The sequence below is a fragment of the Tamandua tetradactyla genome, unplaced genomic scaffold (assembly GCF_023851605.1).
Source record: "Tamandua tetradactyla isolate mTamTet1 unplaced genomic scaffold, mTamTet1.pri scaffold_65a, whole genome shotgun sequence".
Lineage (NCBI taxonomy): Eukaryota > Metazoa > Chordata > Mammalia > Pilosa > Myrmecophagidae > Tamandua > Tamandua tetradactyla.
In genome coordinates this window covers 456,176-483,598 of record NW_027518402.1, presented here as the reverse complement: position 1 = coordinate 483,598, position 27,423 = coordinate 456,176, and the positions used below count along the sequence as shown (strand labels likewise).

The following is a 27,423-nucleotide window of genomic DNA, read 5'->3' as shown; positions in this document are numbered from 1 at the left end:
AGACAAATGATTGACCACATCTGCATGAAGATAACCTAATCAAGTTTCCAACCTATAGTGCTGAATAGGGATTAGAAGAAAACATTGCTCCTACAAGATTGATTAGGATTGAAGCACGGCTTTTCTAGGGCACATAAATCCTTTCAAACTAGCACAAATATCTATGCCCATCTGCTGAAAATACAGAGTTAATTTCAGTAAAAAGAAGTATTCCTTACTCACCAGTGGCTGCATGGTCAACAGCTCAGCTGAGAATTGTCTTCCTCTGGGTTTACACTCACAACAAGATAAGCACTAGACAAGCAAAACTGAGAATGTAGAAAGAAGCTATTAGTTTATGGACTTATCATTGACATCCAGACACAACTCTCATGAATCATAATACTCCACCTGGGAATAATCCCAATCCAATAAGCAGAAACATGAAATATGCTCTAAGAGAATAACTTCTTTGCACAGACAAGATGAAAACCATTGAGTTCTATATCTTCATCAGCCCATGGTTTTCAGAGATTTTCCTTTCCCTTCCTGACTCAAAACATTGGTCTCCACATTCAGAGAAATCACTGTGGATTTTCTCAGCTATCAATATGTCTGGCTTCCGAAATATCCACCTCCGTCCTCCCAACTCTCACCCCTGTCCTACTTTACCTTGTAGCTGTCCTTCTGAGGATATTTGCCTGAAATTTTCCTGGTTCTTCCACATTAAATGTCTAATACTATCACTCTCTCAATACTTACTTATGATCTCATCCTGCTGGATTGAGATAACCAAGAAACTATGCATTTTATTATCAAAGACTTATTCCATTTTGAGGGATAAATGGATGGCTGTTGTATTACAAATATATTCCTGAAAATCCCTTCCATCAAAAAGTCACATATGCACATGTGTCATAACATCTCACAATCCTAATACGTTTCGGAGGCTCAAATTAAAATAGAATTTAGGATTTAGAATAAAACCCATACCTTACTACTAAGAGATTAGTAAAATGGCAGTTGACATCTTATATTATATTAATAGCTTTCAGTTGTAACATCTATCATTTCATCATTCATAGGTGTGGAAGATCTTCTATGTTTTAAATTTTTATTAACATTGTTAATAATTATATATTTATTCCATGGACAAATGATGATATTTTCTGAAAACAGTCAGATTAACTTACACATTTGTTCCTGAATTCACATAAACAACATTGTATTAAATGTGTTTGGAGAATTACATTTATTTAATCTTTAAATAAACAATATTGATTAAGGCAGATTTACCTATTTAATGAATTAAATGAAAAGAGGTTCAGAAACCTTAGAAAACCAGAAACTTTTTTAAGGTTTGTAATCTTAGAAAAGTACATGACTAGAAAAAGACACAGCCTGAGTTTAAACTTTTTCTGCTTGGTGCCCAGTTCAAATTCCTTAAGGCTTGCACCATTACCTGAATGCTACCTCTCATTTCAATAATCAGATGATGCACCTTACTGTGAAAATCTCCTTTTCATATAGTTTGTTCTCACAGTTATGCCCCATACCCAGGTTCCCCTCCAATGTGAGAACTTTCATAAAATTGAATCCACAACCCAAAAATTTCTGGCTCACCTGAATGTTTACTGTCCAATATAACCTACACTTACTCACATCAACCTATATTTACTGAGAACAATATTTATCATGCCCTCCCTTATCCCTGCTCCACACAGAGATGACTAAGATAAGGTTTAAACACTGAGTTTCTTTCCCTCACATCATTCATAAAATTTGTCATTATTCAGGTATTAGTTCATTGGTCTGTGCTTCCTACCAGTCCAAATTCATGAATTTATTCCTTGAATGATTTTAGGCAAGTTTCCCTGAGAAAAGTACTAATGAATTTTGAATCTAGAGAAAGTGTTTGTCCACTATAACCTAACCTGACCTCAAATAGCCTGGGCTTAAATGCCTGTAGTCAAATTCAATAATTAGAAAATAAATGAGGACTCTCCTTCTTGTTTAAAATTCTCTTCCTGAAAAGGGAAATAGACTCATATAGCATAATAGTTGGAGACTTCAATTCACCATTCTCATCAATGGACAGAACATCTAGACAGAGGATCAATAAAGAAATAGAGAATCTGAATATTACTATAAATGAGCTAGACTTAACAGACATTTATAGGACATTACATCCCACAACAGCAGGAAACACCTTTTTCTCAAGTGCTCATGGATCATTCTCAAAGATAGACCATATGCTGGGTCACAAAGCAAGTCTTAACAAATTTAAAAAGATTGAAATCATACACAACACTTTCTCGGATCATAAAGGAATGAAGTTGGAAATCAATAATAGGCAGAGTGCCAGAAAATTCACAAATATGTGGAGGCTCAACAACACACTCCTAAACAAAGAGTGGGTCAAAGAAGAAATTGCTAGAGAAATTAGCAAATACCTCGAGGTGAATGAAAATGAAAACACAACATATCAAAACTTATGGGATGCAACAAAGGCAGTGCTAAGAGGGAAATTTACTGCCCTAAATGCCTATATCAGAAAAGAAGAAAAGGCAAAAATTTACGAATTAACTATCCATTTGGAAGAACTGGAGAAAGAAGAGCAAACTAATCTCAAAGCAAGCAAAAGGAAAGAAATAACAAAGATTAGAGCAGAAATAAATGAAATTGAAAACATGAAAACAATAGAGAAAATCAATAAGAACAGAAGTTGGTTCTATGAGAAAATCAATAAGATTGATGGGCCCTTATCAAGATTGACAAAAAGAAGAAGAGAGAGGATGCAAATAAATAAGATCAGAAATGGAAGAGGAGACATAACTACTGACCTCACAGAAATAAAGGAGGTAATAACAGAATACTATGAACAACTTTACGGTAATAAATGCAACAATTTAGAGGAAATGGATGGGTTCCTGGAAAGACATGAACAACCAACTTTGACTCAAGAAGACATAGATGACCTCAACAAACCAATCACAAGTAAAGAAATTGAATTAGTCATTCAAAAGCTTCCTAAAAAGAAAAGTCCAGGACCAGATGGCTTCACATCTGAATTCTATCTAACATTCCAGAAAGAATTAGTACCAACTCTCCTCAAACTCTTCAAAAAAATCAAAGCAGAGGGAAAACTACCTAATTCATTCTATGAAGTCAACATCATCCTCATACTAAAACAAGGCAAAGATATTACACAAAAAGAAAACTACAGGCCAATCTCTCTAATGAATATAGATGCAAAAATCCTCAATAAAATTCTAGCAAATCGTATCCAACAACACATTAAAAGAATTATACATCATGACCAAGTAGGATTCATCCCAGGTATGCAAGGATGGTTCAACATAAGAAAATCAATTAATGTAATACACCATATCAACAAATCAAAGTAGAAAAATCACATGATCATCTCAATTGATGCAGAGAAGGCATTTGACAAGATTCAACATCCTTTCCTGTTGAAAACACTTCAAAGGATAGGAATACAAGGGAACTTCCTTAAAATGATAGAGGGAATATATGAAAAACCCACAGCTAATATCATCCTCAATGGGGAAAAATTGAAAACTTTCCCCCTAAGTTCAGGAACAAGACAAGGATGTCCACCATCACCACTATTATTCAACATTGTTTTGGAAGTTCCTAGCCAGAGCAATTAGACAAGAAAAAGAAATACAAGGCATCAAAATAGGAAAGGAAGAAGTAAAACTATCACTGTTTGCAGACGATATGATACTATACGTCGAAAACCCGGAAAAATCCACAACAAAACTACTAGAGCTAATAAATGAGTACAGCAAAGTAGCAGGTTACAAGATCAACATTCAAAAATCTGTAGCATTTCTATACACTAGCAATGAACAAGCGGAGGTGTAAATCAAGAAACGAATCCCATTTACAATTGCAACTAAAAGAATAAAACACCTAGGAATAAATTTAACTAAAGAGACAAAAAACCTATATAAAGAAAACTACAAAAAACTGCTAAAAGAAATCACAGAAGACCTAAATAGATGGAAGGGCATACCGTGTTCATGGATTGGAAGACTAAATACAGTTAAGATGTAAATCCTACCTAAATTGATTTACAGATTCAATGCAATACCAATCAAAATTCCAACAACTTATTTTTCAGAAATAGAAAAACCAATAAGGAAATTTATCTGGAAGGGCAGGGTGCCCTGAATTGCTAAAAACATCTTGAGGAAAAAAAACGAAGCTGGAGGTCTTGCACTGCCTGACTTTAAGGCATATTATGAAGCCACAGTGGTCAAAACAGCATGGTATTGGCATAAAGATAGATATATCGACCAATGGAATCGAATAGAGTGCTCAGATATAGACCCTCTCATCTATGGACATTTGATCTTTGATAAGGCAGTCAAGCCAACTCACCTGGGACAGAACAGTCTCTTCAATAAATGGTGCCTAGAGAACTGGATATCCATATGCAAAAGAATGAAAGAAGACCCATCTCTCACACCCTACACAAAAGTTAACTCAAAATGGATCAAAGATCTAAACATTAGGTCTAAGACCATAAAACAATTAGAGGAAAATGTTGGGAGATATCTTATGGATCTTACAACTGGAGGCAGTTTTATGGACCTTAAACCTAAAGCAAGAGCACTGAAGAAGGAAATAAATAAATGGGAACTCCTCAAAATTAAACACTTTTGTGCATCAAAGAACTTCATCAAGAAAGTAGAAAGACAGCCTACACAATGGGAATCAATATTTGGAAATGACATATCAGATAAAGGTCTAGTATCCAGAATTTATAAAGAGATTGTTCAACTCAACAACAAAAAGACAGCCAACCCAATTACAAAATGGGAAAAAGACTTGAATAGACACCTCTCAGAGGAGGAAATACAAATGGCCAAAAGACACATGAAGAGATGCTCGATGTCCCTGGCCATTAGAGAAATGCAAGTCAAAACCACAATGAGATATCATCTCACACCCACCAGAATGGCCATTATCAACAAAACAGAAAATGACAAGTGCTGGAGAGGATGCGGTGAAAGAGGCACACTTATCCACTGTTGTTGGGAATGTCAAATGGTACAACCACTGTGGAAGGCAGTTTGGCAGTTCCTCAAAAAGCTGAATATAGAATTGCCATACGACCCATCAATACCATTGCTGGGAATCTACTGAAAGGAATTAAGGGTCAAACGGACATTTGCACACCAATGTTTATAGCAGCGTTATTTACAATTGCAAAGAGATGGAAACAGCCAAAATGTCCATCAACAGACGAGTGGCTAAACAAACTGTGGTATATACATACGATGGAATATTATGCAGCTTTAAGGCAGGATAAACTTACAAAGCATGTAATAACATGGATGGACCTAGAGAACATTATGCTGAGTGAGTCTAGCCAAAAACTAAAAGACAAATACTGTATGGTCCCAATGATGTGAATCGACACTCGAGAATAAACTTGGAATATGTCATTGGTAACAGAGTTCAGCAGGAGTTAGAAACAGGGTAAGATAATGGGTAATTGGAGCTGATGGGATACAGACTGTGCAATAGGACTAGATACAAAAACTCAAAAATGGACAGCACAATAATACCTAATTGTAAAGTAATCATGTTAAAACACTGAATGAAGTTGCATCCGAGCTATAGGTTTTTGTTTTGTTTTGTTTTGTTCTTACTATTATTACTTTTATTTTTTTCTCTATATTAACATTCTGTATCTTTTTTCGGTTATATTGCTAGTTCTTCTAAACTGATGGAAATGTACTAAGAAACGATGATCATGCATCTATGTGATGATGTTAAGAATTACTGATTGCATATATAGAATGGTATGATTTCTAAAAAAAAAAACAGAAAAATGGACAGCACAATACTACCTAATTGTAATGTAATTATGTTAAAACACTGAATGAAGCTGCATCTGAGCTATAGTTTTTTGGGTTTTTTTTCTTATATATTTTTGTATTTTTTTATTTTTATTTTTTCTCTATATTATCATTTTATTTCTTTTTCTGTTGTCTTGCTATTTCTTTTTCTAACTCGATGCATATGTACTAAGAAATGATGATCACACATCCATGTGATGATATTAAGAATTACTGATTGCATATGTAGAATGGAATGATTTCTAAATGTTGTGTTAGTTAATTTTTTTTTAATTAATAAAAAAAATTGGATAAAAAAAATGTGGGCCACACATCGGTCTTAGGGAAGAATATTGCAGGCTGAATAAAAAGTTTTAAAAAAGCAAAATCAAACACAAAAAACCTTGAGAAGGAAATTGCACTAAACACGTTTTGTGGAAAATGAGGAAGCAAGTTTAGCTGGAGTGAAATGAACTGGGAGAGAGAAGTTCATTACACAGTCAGAGAAGTAGCCAAGTACAGACAATGTAAGGCCTTGTAGGCCAAGAAAAACCTTTTCGTATTTTACTCCAGTGTGATGGAAAATTACTGGAGGGCTTTAAGCAGGTGTCGGGTGTAATCTAATCTACACAGACTTGAAGAGGTAAAAGCAGAATCAAGGAGACACAGGAAGGAGAGGGGCGGTGAGTGGGTTCTACGGGGGTAGTAGAGATATAGTTAAAAGATTGTCGAGTACTGGAAATATTTTGGGAGTGACTCTGAAAAGATTTACTGATGGCTTGAATATGGAGTATAATTTTTAAAGAAAAGTCAAGAATGATACCAGCATTTTCAGCCAAAGCATATGAATGAATGAGACTGTCATTCACTGAGATGTAGAGAGTGAGTGGTCAAGGCAAATGTGAGAGCAAAGGCTCTTAAGGGAAACTCAAGGCCTTTTTAATGATATCAATCTATATAAGGATTAGAAAGTAGAAAGCTCAAATTCTTAGGATACTGCAATATAAAGATCACATTTTTACAAAACTGAGTAGGCTTTAACATCAGTCATGCCTCTGGGAGGAACTGGGCATGGACACTGAGGAGGAGGCAAGGGATATTTTTTTTATACTGTTGTGTGTTTGTTCAGGTTTCTAAACTTGCTCATGTATTGATTTTATTTTAAAAAATTAACATACCAATAAAAAGGTAATAAAAATTAAGCAGCTCAGTGAGACTCAGCATCAAAGGACTGAGAAAAACCCTAGAATGAGCTAAGAATTAACATCAAGGGATGGAGAGAACCTTCTCCACCAAAAGGGGGAAGAGTAAAATGAGAGAAAGTGTCAATGGCTGAGAGATTCCAAACAGAGTCGAGAGGTTATCCTGGAGGTTGTTCTTATGCATTAAGTAGATATCACCTTGTTGTTCAAGATGTTGTGGAGAGGCTGGAGGGAATTGCCTGAAAATGTAGTGCTGTGTTCCAGTAGCCATGTTTCTTAATGATGATTGAACAATGATATAGCTTTCACAATGAGACTCTGTGAATGTGAAAACCCTATGTCTGATGCTCCTTTTAGCTACTATATCAACAGAAGAGTAGAACATATGGAATAAAAATAGATAATAGGGGGAACAAATGTTAAAATAAATTCAGTTTGAAATAGTGGTAAATGAAAGCGAGGGGAAAGGGGTATGTTACGTATAGTTTTTTTTTCTCTATTATCATTTTATTTTTTTCTGTTGTCTTTTTATTTCTTTTTCTAAATCGATGCAAATGTAGTAAGAAATGATGAATATGCAACTATGTGATGATATTAAGAATTACTAATTGTATGTGTAGAATGGAATGATATTTAAATGTTTTGTTTAATTTTTTTAATTAATAAAAAAAGTTTAAAAAAATTATATAGTTCTACAAGCATGAAGAATATGTTTCAATAAATTAATATGTTGTGTGCAAATTAATATGATTAAATTCTGCCCAAAATTCACACCTAATACACTGACAACATTGATAAACTGATTCTATTATTTATTTGAAAGACATAAGGTCAAGAATGCTACCACTGAACTTTTTGCTTTAGTCCCAGCTGTGTACTTCTTGCTGTTTATGATCAGGGCCTGACCGTCAAGAATAGGGATCCCTATCTTGGTAAGAGTGATTAATTTGATCAGGGGGAAGAAGGTATGCTGTTATATTACACAAGCAAGGAAGAATATGATTGACACCTACATGATTTACTTAGGTACCTCTCTATATTCTCCTGTCAAACTTTGTTAATAAATGGAAAATTAACAAACCCTACCTGAGCAAGGTATTGTGACAAAGAGATCTGACCTATCAAGGGTAAGACCTAAGACTGAAAAAGGTACCATGTAGTGGTGAGGGAAATCTAGAATGTACAAGGTAGAAGGATACTGATTGGCCCCAAGAACACCTGAAGACATGGTAGCATTATGTGTAAATATACTTTCTCTTGCAGATTCCTTCAGGAAGAGAGGCCTGGGGGTATGTAGTTATTGACATTCTAGTTTATGGCTTATATACTGGGCCATATCAGTAATAAGGTTGCTTTGCAGATTCAATTTTCCCTCTGCCCAGGATTTCTTTCTCTCCTCTCCTTTCCACCACATTTATCACAACAGCACTTCCAAACAAATATCCTACACATTAGTTCTGGGGATCTAACCTGTGAGAATAGTCAAAATTGTCTGGAGAAAAAAGATTTCATAAGCAGTAATTACTCAAATTCTGCTGAGGATGAAATAAGATGAGGACTGAAAAATCTCATGAAACTGCTATATTGATGAAAATATTACTATCATCAAAACTGATGTCCATGAATTAATGGGAATAAAGACTCAGATTGGAGAGGGTGAGAAGGGTGGGATGAGGAGAGAATCTGATGTATGGACTCTGCTCTCAACTTGCACTTAAAAGTACATTAGAGGTCAGCAGCTGTAAATAAAAGTTCAAAAATGTTTTAACTGCTCATCAAGTTTCAGAATGGAAGACTTTAGAACCTGTTGAAATTCAAAGAGCCTGGATCAGATTTTAAATGAAGTAGATTCTAAGATAAAATATATTATTTATAAATAACAATATAAAATTCATGATACTTTAGCAAGGGATGGGAATCAAACACAAAGTCAGAAGTAAAGAAGTCAACTGGGATAAAAGATGATAGCTCACCTTCTATGACGAGATGCCAGAAGAAGAATATTTTCAAATTTAATGCCTCAAAATATCTACCTCCAAAAGTACTTGTTTTGTTTCTCAAATAGATTTCAAATGAATTGCTGAATTTGAGTGGAATGGCAAGAATGTGGAGATTCATGAACATGACAAGGGTGTAAAAGAGTATTTATTAAGCCTGGGGAATGGAATTGACCTGAAAGACCTAATGGGATTGTTTGAAATTTTTGAGGAATGCTCCAGATAACCTGGTGTCACAGCCTCATATACAGGGGAATAATTACAATGTAACTTATTAAAGAGTTTCCTTCTGGGAACCAGAAACTTCAATCTAGAAGGGCTTATCTCTGCAGTAAAAATTGTTTCTGAGGGCCATTGCAGCTTGGAAACCTTCAATATGCCACTTAGGGGGTCTCAATTATTGGCAGTTATTACAGGGGGTGGTAGACACCTAATGCTAAGATACACCAGAAATAAGCATGCTACTAAACAGTAAAGGAACTTTAAGACTGGGTGTATCTGAAGGCCAGGACTGAATATAATGATCCCTGTGGCCAAATGCAACTCATGCTTGTACAGCCACAGGATAAATTCAAGCAACACTAAATATGACCTATTTGTGCCAAGGAAAACTAATTTGTTCATCTGAAAAACGAAGGTGGCATTTTAACCAACTTCTTATTCTGAATGGTAAAATAAATAGTTGATGCAGAGTGCTTTCAGGTAAGCTCAATAAAGATATTCAATTAATATGTTTATTTATAATAGCAATGAATTATTATTTAAGTTTTAGACAAATAATTTTTTCTGAGTTCAGGGAATGATCAGTCAGGCCCTATTTATGAGAAGTATGAAGTTTAGGTCTAACATATTGCATCAAATTAGAAAACACTGAATTCAGTTTGAACAGAATTATGTGGAAATGTGTGAATCCTGATTAAAATATACCAATCATAGGCAACAGAACAATCCTTAAAGAGGAAAAGGAAAATTCATAATTTTTCAAAACTTTGAAATATTATCAAAGGTCTTCAAGTCAATTCCTTGAAAGAATAATTCCAACAAGACTAAAAACCTCATATGATGAATTCAGAAAATGTCAATATTATCCTGATAAATTCTACAATATTGAAAAATCTGAACAGTTTATTAAAATAGCTAAAAAGGGATAATCACAATAGAAGTCACAGTTTAAACTAAGTAATCAAACAATATTCTTAATTATTTTAGATATGAAACCTGGAAATAATTTTTTTTAATGGAAAATCTTTGAACTCATTTAATGGGTCCCCAAAGAGCATGGGACAAAAATATGCTTTGTATAATTATTTATGAAAATTCACTGTCATTGCTATGGCTTAGATTATGTCCTAAAAGATTTTTAACCTGAAAATAGTCTGAAGTCCTGACAAATTCAAACAAGTGGGGTCAAGCAATTCTCTTTTTTTGTCCCATCCTTGGCTATACCAGTTCAGTTTGTGACAGTGAACACTGATGGCTTTTGTTTAATCACCAATGAAACTACATCCGGAGGCTTCCAGCCACTGCCCAACTAATTGCTGGCATTTCTTGACTGGGAACTGACATCTTCAGAGTTCCTCAAATGCTTACAAGTGGTTTCCCTCAACATGATTTCCAAAACATGGGCATTAATAAAGAACAAATGCCTAAATCAAAATATCTGTCATTTTTTCAACAGAGTTTCTGAGACGTTTCACATGCCACATGTGATATACAATCCTGAGATAAGCAGAATTGATACCTGCCCTTCTGGAGTACATTTGGGTCAAGAGAGTTAAGAAATATGTATTACTAGTGGTGCATACTTTGGTGAAATCACAGAGGTTGTATCAGGCTCTTGATAGGTAACAAGGTTTGGTTTCAATATTCAAGCAATTAAAACCTAGGTGAGTATCTAAAAGAAGGCCGTACAGGGTATTGTTGTCATAAGGAATCCCAGGAATAGGTGACTGTGTGAACAAGTCACTAATGCAGTAAAGCCTATGGCCACCCCACAGAACAAGTGAGGTTATACATGTGCTGCTGAGATCAGGTACACACAAACTGCTTGGGAATAAATATGGCTCCAATATCACCACATGACCTCTAAGGCCACCATTTCAGGTAAAGTAAGGAGTCAAAGTCTCTCTATGGGTAAACTGGCATGATAGTAAAGCACTTATGGCCTAAATTCAGTAACTATGTGAGCTCATGGGTGGTTTTGAGACTGAAAATGCTTCATGAAAATTCCAATCTTCCTGCTACCTTCCTGCCACATCACTAACCATCTGTCTCCCTGTTAAATAGTCTCAATGCTGTGGATCCCTGCAGGAGTGAGACTACAAAAAACATAGACTCATGATCCTAATTTAAGCAACTGCATCATATGCTTATAAAGATTCTCATCCAATTCTTCAAGAACAACCAGAGACTGAAAACACTTTGCCCTCCTGAAGAGGCACTGCATCCTGGTCTGAACCCTGCTGTGAAGAAAATATACTAGGCAGACTCATAAGAAAAGGTTACAAAATCTTGACTAGTATCATAATGAAGATGTAGGAGAAGATTGTGAAAATGGATACAGTTTCAGCATTGCCCTATTTCAAAAATATAGGCATGTTCAAGGTTTACATGAAAAGAAATGCAGATAACAAATATAAACAGATAATAAATGTAAACATAGATATTAGCATCCACACCTCATGAGAGAAAGCTTATAAAACTCTAAGTGGAAAATGAGTCTGTTAGTTTTCTGTCTTTCTAACATAGTCAAATTACCCAAATTTGATCAAAAGTGAGGATCAAATAAGAAAAGGCAGACATCCAGGGTCATAATCAAGTTTCTATCTATTTACAAACAACTGATGATAAAGTTATTGCAAAAAAGTTACTATGAAGGAAGAAGTGTAAAAATGGTGAGACCACGAACGGCTCAATTTGGGCAACCAATTCAAAGAAGAACTAAAGGATATGCAAAAGCGTGAGAAATTGTGCACTAGAATGTAGTTCCCAGCAGGTCCACAAAGCTCAGCAGTGAAGTAACAATAGAGAGGGCTACCAAAAGGAGGATTGTCAGGTGAAAAAATTTAGATATAATAGATTATAGCTTGAAATTAAAGGATTGGGATTAATTTTACAATTATTTTGCATATGGTATGATATTGATTAGATGCAATGAAAGTGAAGAAAATGACACATTAAAACAACAGCTGATTCCAGAATAATTTTTAATGGAAAAAACCCTGCAAAACAGCAATAAAGGTTTTATAGCTCTTCAAAAATAATATAAACACTAATTACATTTAACAAGATTCATGATATAATTATTTTGGGATATGGTTCAGGCTAGGAGTTGAGCAGGTAGAGTGTGTAAATGAAAATACTCATCATTTGATATATGGAGGTATCTAAAGATGAGTATAAATTTGTAAAGATAAAATTAAAAACAAAAAGATGGATAAAAACTGAAAAATACAAAGAAGGCTTAAAATAACTGAAAATACATACTTAGAAATAAGGTTGAGGATGTGGAGAAATAAGATATGGGGGAATTCTTGTTTATTACACTATTGGTGGTTGTATTATTCAGTATCTCAAACTAAGACTATTTCATTTTGGTCCAACATCCAAAAGAAGGGAAACAGTTTTGGACAGCAAAAGTTCACTACCAAATGTTAACTTTTCTTGGTAACCATCTGCATTTTCTCTTCTAAGCAGAGATGCTTTTGGACATGAACAGGAGGAGACAGTGGCAGTATCCTCACTTTTCTGCATAGGTGTGGGAAGCTGAAGACAACTGAGAACTAACGCTGCTCATGCTTCAACAATCACATGAATCTCTGCAATCTTGTAAAATTCAGTTCCTGATTTAGTAAGTCCATGGAAGACTCTTTGAAATTGCTTTTCTAGCATGCTCTTAAGATGTGTGAATCAAAGGGCATATGTACCTCACACTGAAAGTTGCAAGGTCCTGTTTTGGTCTCCACTTCTTTATGGAAGTGGTTTTCAAACTTTAATGCATATTCAAATAATCTTGGGATCTTTTAAATTCTAAATGTCAATTTCAAAACCACGGACAATTAAATCAGAATTTCTGGCAATGGATTCTTGATATCATAATAAAAGGAAGACAAATAATGTCAACGTGCAGAGGCCTTAAAATCCATTGTCTTAGAAGCAATAATTTTTTTTTACATGAGCAGGCACTGGGAATTGAACCCAGGTCATCGGGCATGGTAGGCAAGCATTCTTACCTGCTGAGCCACCATGGCCCAGAAGCAAATAATTTAATATGGGTGATGTTCTCACTTGAAATTGTGTAGCTTATAATATCAACAAAGACATCAGATTAGTAAGCTCCAATGGATCTTCTGTCCTCAGAAACAATGAATAAAAAGCATAAACTGTCAAAGTCATATTTATCATAACAAATAGTCACAGGTTTACAGCAACCACATTGAGGGCTGAATCAAAAAGGTAACAAATGAGGAGAGACTTTACAGCATTTCTACTTAGGCCTATAACCCCACATCTCAAATGTGGGATGGTTCTGAAGACAGCAACATCTAGTTCCAGTGTTCCCCAGAGGGGGCAGGGAGATTTAGATCTCAGGAAACCGTGCCTTTCTCATTTAACTTCTCAGGACATTTCTTGAAGGTTAGATGCAAGATTGTTGCCTTTCTTTGGTCTTAGAACTCTGTCCTGGCAAAAACAGTGGCAAATTGGAGGATGGTCCTTGAAAACATTAGAATGAGAATGAGAAATCTCTGCTGGGCAAAAGATGCCTAGGGAAGTAAATAATAAACACATCAAAATCCTGTCTAGGAAAGCTGAAGAGGCCTATTTTAGAGAATAAATATTTAGAAAAACTTGTTTTTAAGGGGAATCAAGAAAGCCAAGCATGTGTTTTGAAAGCATTTGTGCTCATTCAGAAAAGGACCAAGAAGAACCTATGATGCCACATCAGTGTGATGATTAAACTTTAGCAAATTAGGAATTGAATACAAAGGTAGTTGTTTAAAGGGCCTAGCTAAGCATAAGGGAACACTCCAACAGAACCAATATACTAAGACAGGGAAAGGTGTCTAGTTTTACATGTGTGTTTTCAGATGGAATGCTCTATGCATAGAGAACATATTCAAGTCTTAGTGAACACTCATGTTGGTGAAACCCACTTGAAAATGGTATCTTCAAATATTCTAAGGTAAGTCAGGGTCTGGACTCATTTGTGAATAGGATCTGTGAATATTCTTTGGCAGAATGGAATGAATTTGGGCTTGAACCCAATAGGAGATACTTCATATGCAAAGAAAATTGAACATGGAGATGGGAAGGAAAGAACCAGACATTGAAGCCAGAGAAGGGAGAGAGATCACCATGTGACAGGGGATTTCCATTATCACAATTCTACCAAGTATGACAGAAAACATGAACTTGCTGACCCTTTGATTTTAGTCTTCCAGCCTTCAAAACTGTGAGACAGTAAATGCATGTTGCTTAAGCCAGCATTTGTTATGGCAGCTCTGGTAAACTAAGACTGCTAATATTAATGAATTTTTTGTATGTGAAACCTCTTTTTATCAATATGACTTGGAGACAATTGCTTATGTTATTGGGAACAAAATATATGAAATTATAAATTGTGACAATAACATAAAGAGGGGTTGATTGTGCTATGTAAGACTATTATCAGTAATAGAGGACTTAATGCTATAAACCACCTAGATCTAGGAGAACTATACAGAGCACGTCACAAAACAGAAGCAAGTATCCATTCTTTTCAAGCTCACATGGGATATTCTCAAGATTAGACCATATATCTAGTTACAAAAGAAGTCTATAAAATTTTTAAAGACTGAAACACACAAAGTATATTCCCGAACAGTAATGAAATGAACCATAAGTCAGTAACATAAGGAAAACTAGAAAATTTACAAAAGTGTGGAAATTAAATACATCCATATAACAAACTGTGGGTGAAAAATCAATTACAAGGGGTATTACAAAATATATTGAGATGAATGAATATGATAATACAACATACTAACTTTGTGGGATGAAAAGAAAGCAGTGTTCAAGCAAATTGTATCTTGAAATCCCAACTTTAATAAAGAGAAATGATTCCTAATTAAGTATCTAAATTTACATTTTATGCATTGTATAGATCTATAAAAAAGGAGAGCAGACTAAGCACAAAGTTATGAGAAGGAAGAAAATAATAAAGATTAAAGTGGACAAACACAGAATGCAGAAGAGAAAACAAAAGACAAAATCAACAACACCAAAACATGATTCTTTGAAACATCAATAAAATTGCCAAGACTTTACCTCAACTGACAAACACCAGTAACAAAAATGAGAAATTAAAGTGGGGGGTTGAATGAGGATCCTATAAATAATTGTAATTCAACAAGCAAAATAGTGTGATGGAAAAAATTCCTAGAAATAAACAAATTACAAAAATTGACTCAAGAAAATACAAAATATTTTAACAGAACCATAATAAGCAAAGAACTTAAATCAGAAACCAAAAACCTCCCCATGAAGAAAAAATCAAGACATCTTCACTCTTGAAATCAATAAAACATTTAAAGAAGAACTGGCACCAGTACTTTTCAAACTCTTCCATAAAACAGAATAGAAGATGTATTATATCCATACAATGGAATATCATTCAGCCAGAAATAGGAAAGAAGTAATCACATCATATAACAATGAACAAATAAACAAACATGCTAAGTTAATGAAGGCAGACCTAAAAGTTCACATATCTTAATGACTATTTATATGCAATAGTCAGTGTTGGTAAATCCATAGAGACAGAAAGATTAATGTTTAATTGGGTTTGATAGTGGTAGATATGGGGTTTCCTGTGAGGATTACAAATATGTTTTGGTACTAGATAAAGCCAATGTACAACATTGTGAATATAGTAAATGCCACTGACTGTACACTTCAAAATATTTCATTTGGTGTTATGTGGATTCAGCTCCATCAAAAAAAAGGGATAATCACAAGTCAAGGAAATCCAATTTACCTTTGAAACATAAAACATATTTTAATGTATCCATGTGAATATGAACATTAACAGATTAAAATTTCAATTAACTTTTGTTTGTCATATTTACATCATGCAAAAAAACACAGCAGAGTAAAAAAAGTGAAAAATACCAAATGAAGAAAAAAGTTCTAGAATTCCTTTCAAATGTTAAACTTGTAAATGAAATGGCAATAAACTTATGTACTACAATCAGGCTGTGTGCTAGAATTTTCACTTAATTTCTGCTTATCAAATACAATTGTAGACAATAAAAAATGAAACACAAAAAGAAAAGAAAAACAAAGACAAAATCAAAAAATACAAAAAGCAACTATAAAATTATCATCGAATTTTGATAGAACAAACAACATTCATAACTTAATCAAGGGAGTGCTATTTGGCTTTTAACCTACCACATCCATCCTCCCTTCTTTATCCCAGGAACCTGTTTTATTTTGTTCACATCATTTTACATTCTGAAATTTCTTTATTTATTCATCTTTATGCCAGTTTAAAAGTATTATACATCCCAGAAAAGTCATGTTTTAATCCTGATCTAATCTTGTGGGAGCAACCATTTCTTCAAATATAATTCAATACTGTAGGGCACAAGCTTTGATTAAATTATCTCCACAGAGATGAAGCATGCCTAATTGTGGGCGTCACCTTTTTATTAGATGGAAATGTAGCTGATCATTTGGGGTGGGTTTTGATTAGTTTACTGAAGTCCTTTAAAAGAGGAAACATATTGCAGAGAGAAAGAAATGACAGAAACTTAAGAGCTGACAGAGAAAGCAGATGTAGATGCTTGGAGAACAGTTGCTTCAGAGAATATAGACAAATGTTTGTAGATGCTTGGAACCCAGCAGATGTTGCCATGAGATGATAAGCAAGACAGAATCTGGAGAAAGCCAAGAGAAGCCAAGAGATTAAAACCAGCCCCAGAGAAGCAGTGAGGGACCCATGCATGTAGAGACTGAAAACAACAGAGCCCAGGAGCAAGGGACCAGCAGTTGCCAGTCACATGATGTCCCAGCCAGCAGGTGTTCCAGACAATTTGGTCTTTCTTGAGTAAAGCTACACTCTTGTTAGCACATTAATTTGGGCATTTTCATAGAATTATAACTGTAAACTTGTAACTTATTAAGTTTCCCTTTTGAAAAGCTGTTCCACTTTTGGTATATTGCATTCCAGCAGCTTGCAAACTAACACAATCTTCCAATTATTGATATTTCCAAATTTATTTGAAGGAATTCTGGCATGCTGTCTACAGGATATCTAGTCAGTGTCATTGTCTCCTTTCTCTATCTCCAGCACTAAAATGATTTCTTACATGATAATCAAGTCAGAAACACTTATGAAAGAATTAAGGAATGTATGAATCTCTTTCCTGTCCTCCAAAATGGCCTTATATCCATATTCCCCAACATCATATAGGGGTTCTAATTTTGTAATTTTCTGGCAAAGCCTATCAAGATGAAGAATGTGCATCCACAGAATGAAGCCATAACTGGGTTTATTATATTTGTAATCAGGTTGTGACCCCTGGAATATAGCCCTTCTTAGATTTATTAACTGTTTTTAAATAGAATGCAAAATACAGGTTTATGTATGATGAAAATAAGCTGGAAAGTGTGGAAACTAGAGAGAAGAGCAAAGTGCTTTCCTCTGAAATTTTTTTGAGAAATTTGTTGACCTGTGTCTTAAAATTTGGAGGACCATCTGAGTTCTCCAAGCAGTAAATTGTGAGCATACCACATTCACCTATACTTTCATAAGCCCTGCTTATATTCAGACATTTTCTGTATCAAAGCAACTTTTACCTCTTTATCTACATTTCCTATTTTTAATGAGTCCTTTTACCATTTGAGCTTTGAATCTGTTTCAGTTTTTTTAACTGTCCTCTCCAAGATTCTATGCCTGTACTGTGCAATATTGTAAGCCCTAGATTTGAATTAATGTTACATCTATATTGATTTTAAAAAATAAAACAAAACTTAAAGTTCAGCTCCTCAGAAACACCAGTTTTATCAGTCCCCTCCAAGAGTCTAGATCTGTGCTGTGCAGTACCATAAGTACTAGTCTCAATTTGCTATTAAATTTACATTGATGCTAACACAATGAATTAAAACTAAAATTTAAGCTTCTCAATAGTGCCAGTCAAATTTTAAAATCTCATTATATACATGTGGGAAGCGGTTTCTGTAATGGATTGTGCAGAGATATATGCAGGGATGGAATACTATACTGCAGACAGCACTATTTTGACAAGTTGTCTGCATATTAGTATTTCTTTTCTTTTTTTATAAATATAAAATAGTTTACTTTCTCCTTCTCTCTTAATTGACTTCTATGTCTTTTTTCAAATGATATTTTCATTGTATTTGTTTTAACTTCATAAGGTAAGTATGCATATTGTTTAACTGGTATTTTCCACAAAATGAGGCAAAAATTAACCTATAGTATTGGTTTAATTTTATTCACCATTCAGATATACTGCTTTCATGTGTAAATTTCTTCTATACTTGTGGATTCCATTCTATCTTTAATATTTCTGAATTTTTGGATATATCAGATGTTGAACTTCAATAAATGTTTTGCTTTGATATATGATTGTTCTAATTTTCTAGCTACCAGAAAGCAATATACCAGAAAATCAATGGCTTTTAAAAAGCAGAATATAAAAAGTTGCATGTTCACAGTTTTTAGGCTGAGAAAATGTCCCAATTAAAACAAGTCTATAGAAATGTCCAATCTAAAGCATCCTGGGAAAGATACTTTGATTCAAGAAGGCCAATGAACTTCAGAGTTCTTTTCTCAAACAGAAAGGCAGATGGTGAACACAGTCAGGATTTCTTTCTTGTCTGGAAGGGCACATGGTGAACATGGCATGATCTGCTAGCTTCCTCTCCAGCTCCATGGGAAGCATTTTTCTTCTTCATTTCCAAAAGTCACTGGCAAGTGAACACTGCTTCATGGTTCTGGGGCTTTCTGTCATCCTTCTTTCTCTCTCTGAATTTCCAGGTTTCTCCCAAATGTTTCCTCTTTTATAGGGTTCCAGTAATCAAGACCCACCTGGAATGGATGGAGACATGTCTCCACCTAATCCAGTTTAACACCCACTCTTGAGTGAGTCATATCTCTATGAAGATAATCTAATTAAAATTTCTAACACAAAGTACTACATAAGGATTAGAAGAAATGGCTGCCTTTACAAAATGAGATTAGTATTAAAACATGACCTTTCTAGGGTACATACATCTTTTCAAACTGGCACAATGATCCAATATGAGAGGGTAGATTTGTAATTTATAATTTGAGATATTACTTCATTCATATTAAAGAGATTTTGTTTTCTACAGGATTTGTCTTTGATTTTCTATCTATGCTTTGCTAGAAAGTAAGCAGAAAGGAAGAAAGAATTTTTTGTTCAATTGTCCATTCTTTTCCCTTTAATACCTGGGCCAACACCAAGCCCATTTCTGCTACTGGGATTTAAGAGGAGCCACTTAATAGCATCTCTTTAAAATACTGCATTATTGAGTAAAAGGAAGACAAATGACTGGTGAGTCTATAGTTGATTTTTTTACTAACAGAGCTATAGGTAACATGTTTTAGTGTAGAAACAAAGAGATGCCTAACACTGAACTGCAGCACTAAGCAGATCTGTCCACAGAGAGGAAGAGCTGGGAAATGACAAGCCTACTTTCACATGACAATGAATGCTTTTATATATTAAAGTGGCATTGAGGATGTATAACATCTACTTTTGTTGGCTCTTTAAGAGATTCAGATGGAAAGCCTGAGCAGAGCACTCACACATCTTAAAGGCACTAAGGACTTAAATCACTACATTTGCTCTGTTGATAATTTGTATAATATTTTTTGTAGAATGTAGAAGCCAAGAGTTTAAAGCAAGACCTACAGAATTCGTTTCAAGCTGCTGGCCTCGGGATGGCAGCGGTAGACTGTGGCGATTGTTATGTAGAGCAGTCTGGGAGGAAGAGAATGTTTACCCCAAACAGTTATGTTAAGTATGAAGAACACTGTGAGATAAAAATCTTGCTCCCTCAGGAAATGCCTGCATATCTATTGACATCCTGTGGTATATAACTAAGATCTGGTTGAGAATAAAATTGTCTGAAGTCTGTCTGAAGTAAACTCAAGCTTCAGAACCTCTGAGCCCGTCTGTGTCTTTCTTTCTTTCTTCCTTTCTTTCTTTCTCATCATTCCTTAATATCCTTCGAGCTCCGTTTCTACAGGAAGCAACAGTAGAAAATATTTTTGAATGGACACTTGAATGATTTGGAAGCATTAAAAAGTTTGTAACATCTCCTCAAGGTCAAGATGGTAGGTATGTTCTTTGTAATATATTTCATCTCCATCTCATCACATAGTTTCTATTGACTCCATACTGTAGCCTACTATGAAATGTGTTTACTTTGACTTCTTTCACTTAATATACGTCTTCATCACAGTCTACATTTTTATTCATCTATGGCTAGCTCCTACATGCAAAAATTCCTGTCCATCTTTTACTGTTATATTTTGAAAGAATGTATGTGTTTATATTATGAGCCATGATTGGGTTACCTGTCAGTTTTGTAGACATTCTCCAGTATTTCATCAAGTTGGGGAAACTTTTCCCACTATTTGACTTGTTTCTTTTTTTGTACTAACCCTAAATATTTGTATTTAAATTATAAATAGTGAGAAGGAAGTTTATTTAAAAAATATTATATTTATATTTGTTTATCCACACTTAGAGTGAGCATTCCAAAACTCTAAAATGAAATCTCTTTTTTATTGATTAATGGAAAAAAAAGAAATTAACACAACATTTAGAAATCATACCATTCTACATATGCAATCAGTAATTCTTAACATCATCACATAGATGCATGATCATCGTTTCTTAGTACATTTGCATCGGTTTAGAGGAACTAGCAACACAACAGAAAAAGATATGGAATGTTAATATAGACAAAAGAAATAAAAGTAGTAATAATAGTAAAAAAAAACAAAAAAAACCCTATAGCTCAATCATAAAATTATTTTTCACACTGTACACTTTTTCTTTACTAGTGACATTAATTTCTTCTGTTTTAGAAACAATAAAAACTAAGTGGGCCAAAGAAGAAATTGCAAGAGAAATCAGTAAATATTTCAAGACAAATGAAAATGATAACAAAACACATCAAAACTTATGGAATGTAGTGAAGGCAGTGCTAGGAAGGAAAATTGTGGCTCTAAACACCCACAATAAAAGTAGGAAAGAACTAAAATAAACACCTAATGAAATACCTTGAATAAACTAGAGAAATGATAGCAAATTAATCTCAAAGCAAGCAGAAGGAAAGAAACAAAGATTAGGGCAGAAGTAAATGAAACAGAGAACCAAAAACAATAGAGACTCAATGAAAGCAAAAGTTGGTTCTTTGAGAGGATCATTAAAATTAACAAACTTCATTAGACTGAAAAATCAATAACAGGGCAGATGCAAATAAATAAACTCAGAAATGAGAGGGGTGACATTATTACTGACTCCACAGAAATTAAAAGGAGCATAAGAGCATATTAGAACAACTGCATGCCAAAGAATTAGTCACCTTATATAAAATGGACAAATTCCTAAAATTATATGAATCCTACCCTGACTCTAGAAGAAGCAGAATACCTCAACAAACAAGTTACAAGAAAAGAGATTGAGTCTATCATCAAAATCCTCCCCACTAGGTAAAGCCCAGGACCAGATGGCTTCATAGGTGGATGCAACCAATCATTCCATGAAGTATTTAGTATCAATTGAGTTCAAACTCTTTAAAAAACTGAAGAACACTGCCTAATTCATTCTACTATTTGAGCATCATCCTAAGACCAAAGCCAAGTAAAGATGCTACTAGAAAAAAAGAATTATAAACCAATTTATCTAATGAATATAGATTCAAATATCCTCAACAAAATACTTTCTAGTCAAATCCAACTGTATATTAAAAGAATTAGATACCACAACCAAGTGGGTTTTATCTGAGAAATACAAGGTTCAGCTCAATCCAAGAAAAAAAATACAGGGTTTGGCTCAATACAAGAAAAACAATATAATACATGTAAAATTTGGAGGCAAAAATTCACATGACCATATCAGTTGATGCACAGAAAACATTTGACAAAACCGAACATGCTTCAGTACAATACTTCCAAAAATAAGAATAAAAAAGCTCCTCAACATGATAAAGGGCATATATGATAAACCCACATAAACATCATACATAATGGTGAAAAACTGAAAGGTTTCTCTTTAATGTTTTAACAGTGCAATGATGCCCACATCCACTACTGTTATTCAACGTCATGCTTAAAATTCTACTAGAGATATTGGGAAATAAAAGAGATCCATATTGTAAAGGGAGAATTAAAACATTCACTCTTTGCAGATAATATGATCCCATTTATATCAATTTTAAAAAAATCAACAAAACTACCAGAGCTAATAAATGAGTTCATCAAAGTGATGAGATACAAGAGCATCATGCAAATATCAGTAGTGTATTTATACACTAGTACTGAGCATTCTGAAGGGAAAATCAAGACTAAAAATATTCCATTTACAATGGCAACTAAAAGAATCAATATCATGGAATAAATTAACTAAGTATATAAAGGACCTGTACTTGGAAAACAACAAAATATTGCTAAAAGGAATCAAAGAAGAACTAAGTAAATTCAGGGACATTCCATGGTCATGTATTAGAAGAATAAATATTGTTAAGAAGTCACTTCTACTAAAATTGATTTACAAATTCAAGGCAATCTTGATCAAAATATTAACAGCTGATGTTGAAGAAGAAAATGAAATTATCCAATTCATTTGGAAGATTAAGAGGCACAGAATAGCCAAAAACATCTTGAAAAAGAAGAAAGAAATTGGGGGACCCACACTTCCTAACTTTAAAGCTCATTACAAAATTCAGTGATGAAAACAGCTTGGACCTGACATAAAGATAAACATGTTGATCAATGGAAACAATCGAGAGTTCAGAATTAGACTGCACATTTTTAAACAATTGATTTCTGACAAGTCTGACAAGTCCACTCTACTAGGACAGAAAAGTCTCTTCAACAAATGTTGGAAAAACTTGGAGACATCTATATCCAAATAAAGAAAGAGGACTACTATCTCACAACTGATACAAAAATTACTTCAAAATAGATAAAAGACCAAAATGAAAGTGATAGGACCATAAAGTTCCTGGAAGAAAATGTAAGCAGAACTTGTGGTAGATAAAGGTTTATTAGACCTTACACCCAAAACCACAAGCAATGAAAGAAAGAATACATAAATGGAACCTCCTTAAAATTGAATACTTTTGTGCTTCCAGGGACTTTGCCAAGAATGTGAAAAGTCAGCCTGCTCAATGGAAAAAAATATTTGGAAATCACAAATCCAGTAAGAATTTATGATCCAGATCATACAAAGAAATCATACAACTCAATGATAAAATGTCAAATCCAATTAAAAAAATGAGCAAAAGACTTCAGTGGACATTTTTCAAAAGAGGAAATATTAATGGCTAAAATGCACACAAAGGCATGTTCAGCATTACTACCTATTAGGGAAATGTAAATCAAAATTATGAGCTATCATTTCACACCTACTAGAATGGCCAATATTTAAATAAAACAAGAAAAATACAAATGTTGGAGAGGAAATGAAGAAATAGGAACACTCACTTACTGCTGGTGGGGATGTAGAATGGTGCAGCTACTGTGGAAGACAGTTTTGCCATTTCTAAGGAAGCTAAATATAGAACTGTCATGTGATGCAGTGATACCATTACTGTGTATATACCCAGGAGAACTGAAAACAGGGACATGAACAGACATTTGCACACTGATGCTAATAGCAGGACTAGTCACAATTGCCAAACGATGGAAACAACTCATGCTTATCAACTGATGAGGGATAAACAATAAACAGGATTGAATACCATTCAGCTGTAAGAAGGAATGAATTCCTGATGCCTGTAACAACACACATGAACCTTGAGTACATTATGCTGAGTGAAGTAAGCCAGACACAAAAAGACAAATACTTGATGATCTCACTAATATGAACTAACAATAAACAAAATCACAGTCATAATCTAGAATATAAGGAACCAGGACACAGGAGGGTAGAAAATGGGGAGCTGATGCATATTTTTGGTAGAACTTTTTATTCCATTGATTCATAATAATTTGAAATGGATAAACAGTAATGATGGTACTATATTATTGTGGCTCTAATTAGCACTGCTGAATTATGTGATTGTGGTTAAAAGGAGAAATTTAGTGTCATGTGTGTCACTAGGAGGAAAGCTAGATAAAATAGATGATGATGGTGGTTAGTAGCAAAAATATAAGAATATTCTTTTATGAACTAGTACAAATGTATGTCATTTTCACAAGAAGCTAATAGGGTGATAGTTGGGAAGAACTATACCTAAAACAAACTATGGATTACAGTTAATAATAGTATTTTAATATTCTTTTATCAACTGTAAAATAGACATCACACCAATGCTGTTTCAATAATAAAGGGCTATAAGGTGTATAAGATTTTCTTTTGGGAGGAATGAAAGTATTTTAAAATTGCCTGTGATGATGAATGCACAATTCTTGTTGATTATTCTGTGAGAGCCATTGATTATATACTTTGGATGGATTGTATGGTATGTGAATATACACCAATATGGTGTGTGAATATATCTCCATAAAAGTTCTTTAAAAGCAAAAGAAATAAACCTTGGACACCATTAGGCACTGGAAAAAAACTTATAAAGTACATAAAAAAATTATAAAGCAACACTGTTTATATCTAGAGAAGCTATTTTTCAAAACTGAGGGAAAGACTAAGATATTCTCAGATAAACAAAAGCTGAGTATGCATCATTTGATCTGCCCTATCAGCAAAACCAAAGTGAGTTCTTAAGACTAAAAGGAAAGGACACAAGATAGATGATCAAAGAAGCATGAAAAGATCTCCAGTAAAGTAATTATGTTGGTAATTTTAAATTTCAGTACTATTTTATTGTATTTTTGGTATGCAACTCCACATGCAGAATATAGCAGCCAAATGCATTAAAGTAATGAAAAATGCATGGCTTCAAATTCAAAATGAATAAACACATAATTTGGGACAAGAACTTTATAAAGAAGGGTGAATGGAGAAATCCAGGGACAAAGTTTGTGGATGATCTTGAAGTTAAGCTGGTATCAAAATCTAAAAATATTATTAGATACAGGATGTTAAATTAGACTCCATGGTAATCATAAAGAAAATACCAGAAAAATATGCAAAAAAGGAAATGAGAAGTATTTCTATAGTGGTTCATTAAAAAAGATCAACTAAATTAAAAAGGAGGAAGTAATGAAATAATTGATGTACAAAAAATTATGACTTACAAAAACCAAAAACCAAAATTTTCAGAAGTGTTGAATTACCAGGAGTTATTTAAAAAGTAACTGTCTTAGGGCAGGCTGCAAAGGCTCAGTGGCAGCATTCTTGCCTGCCATGCAAGGGTTCTGAGTTCATTTCCCAGTGCCTGGCCATGTTTTAAAAAAAGTAAATGTCTTAAATATTCAAGTTATCCCACATACATCATGACTTTCTCCATCATGTATTCAATATATCACAGGTTAGCATAACAAATTAAATGGGACCTTAGTGGAGTTATGCAGAAGCTGCAGCTGACACATGAAGGCCAGTAGACAACATAGAAACTGTCTAGGAACTCAGAAATGCATAAAATTTATGTATAGTATTATATAATATCAATACATGTTATCTTTCAATGCCAATAAGTTATTGTAAAGAGAAAAAAAATTCAGGCTTCTTCTCTGGTATGAGTAGAGGACCAAAAAATTGCATGCAGATTTTATATATTGTGGGAGGCAGATTTTATTCATTGTGGGGGCACTACTTGCTCCCTAACCCCTGTGATGTAGAAGGGAGTACTCTATTCTACTTACAAGTGACACACCTTAAATTCAAAGACACAAATTAGTCAAAAGTGAAAGGATGAAAAAGTATCCCATGAATATTGTAACCAAAACAGAGTAGTGATGGTTAAATAATCAGCAGAAAAAACAGACTAAAAGTCAAATAATCTTAGGAGGAACAAAGAAAGACCCTATATATAGATAAAAGTATCAATTACAAACATAAATAGAATATATAAACTAGTCTTAAATCATAGAATATAGGGTGCATAGAAATAGCCAGAAGTTAGAGAAAGGGGGACTATTACTTATTACACAGAGAATTTTCAACAAGGTTGAACTTAAATGTTTGGAAATATAGAGGTGAGGGCAACTTGTTATTGGGATTATAAGTAACAGTTTTCTACTGTAGGTGAATTTGGTTGAAAGGGACTGATAGAGAAATAGTAAGTCACCAATTAACCCTACAAATATCTTGTACGAACTAGTACAAACATATACTGCTTGTATAAAGAGTTAATATAAGTGATATATGGGGAAAATACCTTTGTCAGTATGGACTAGAGTTAACCGTAATACCTCATTATTTCATCAACAGTGACAGGCATACCACACCAATACTAGAAGTCAACAATAGAGGAGATAAGGGATATGGGATGATTTGGTTTTTCTGTTTTATACATATATGTGTCATTTTTCTTTCTGGAGCAATGAAAATGGTCTGTAACTGATTGTGATGATGACTGCACAATGAGGGGATGCTATTGTGAGACATTGTATACATATATGATATGTCAATATATCACAATAAAATTTGAGGATGAAAACACATGTAAATAAAAATTATGAGGCCTGAAATATATGAAGCAAACATTCACAGATTGATGGGAGAAATAGATGATTCCATGTTAATAGTAGAGGACTTCAAAAAATCATTTTAAATAATGGCTAGCACATCCACACTGAAGACCAAAAGAAAAAGGGGATTTGAATAATATCTATCAAGTAGATGCAACAGACATATATAGTTGCATATAACATACATAGAGAGGGAGAGTGTGAGAAATAGGCAACACAAATAGTTTGAAAACAATAGAGTAAATATTTTTCTGAAGTGAAGAAGGATCATTCCCTAGGACAAACTGTATATTATATCACAAACATATTGGAATACAAGTGTCAACAAATTTTAGAAGATTGAAATCATATAAAGGAGCTCACATAGTTATGCATTCATCATCACTTTTTTTTTTAACATGGGCAGGCACCGGGAATCGAACCTGGGTCCTTGGGCATGCCAGGCAAGCATTCTTACCTGCTGAGCCACTGTGGCCCACCCTCATCATCACTTTTAATATGAGAACATTCTC

At 34.0% G+C, this 27,423-nt stretch overlaps 1 protein-coding gene across 1 annotated transcript in view; it reads right to left on the bottom strand.

The window, feature by feature from the left end:
• The window catches only part of LOC143673256 (uncharacterized), a 51,174-nt gene that overhangs the window by 13,733 nt on the left and 10,018 nt on the right, over window positions 1-27,423 (bottom strand). Inside the window, 1 exon segment of the mRNA XM_077147560.1 lies at window positions 223-308. Within this exon segment, the coding sequence (XP_077003675.1) occupies window positions 223-234 (12 nt within the window). The 5' untranslated portion in view covers window positions 235-308.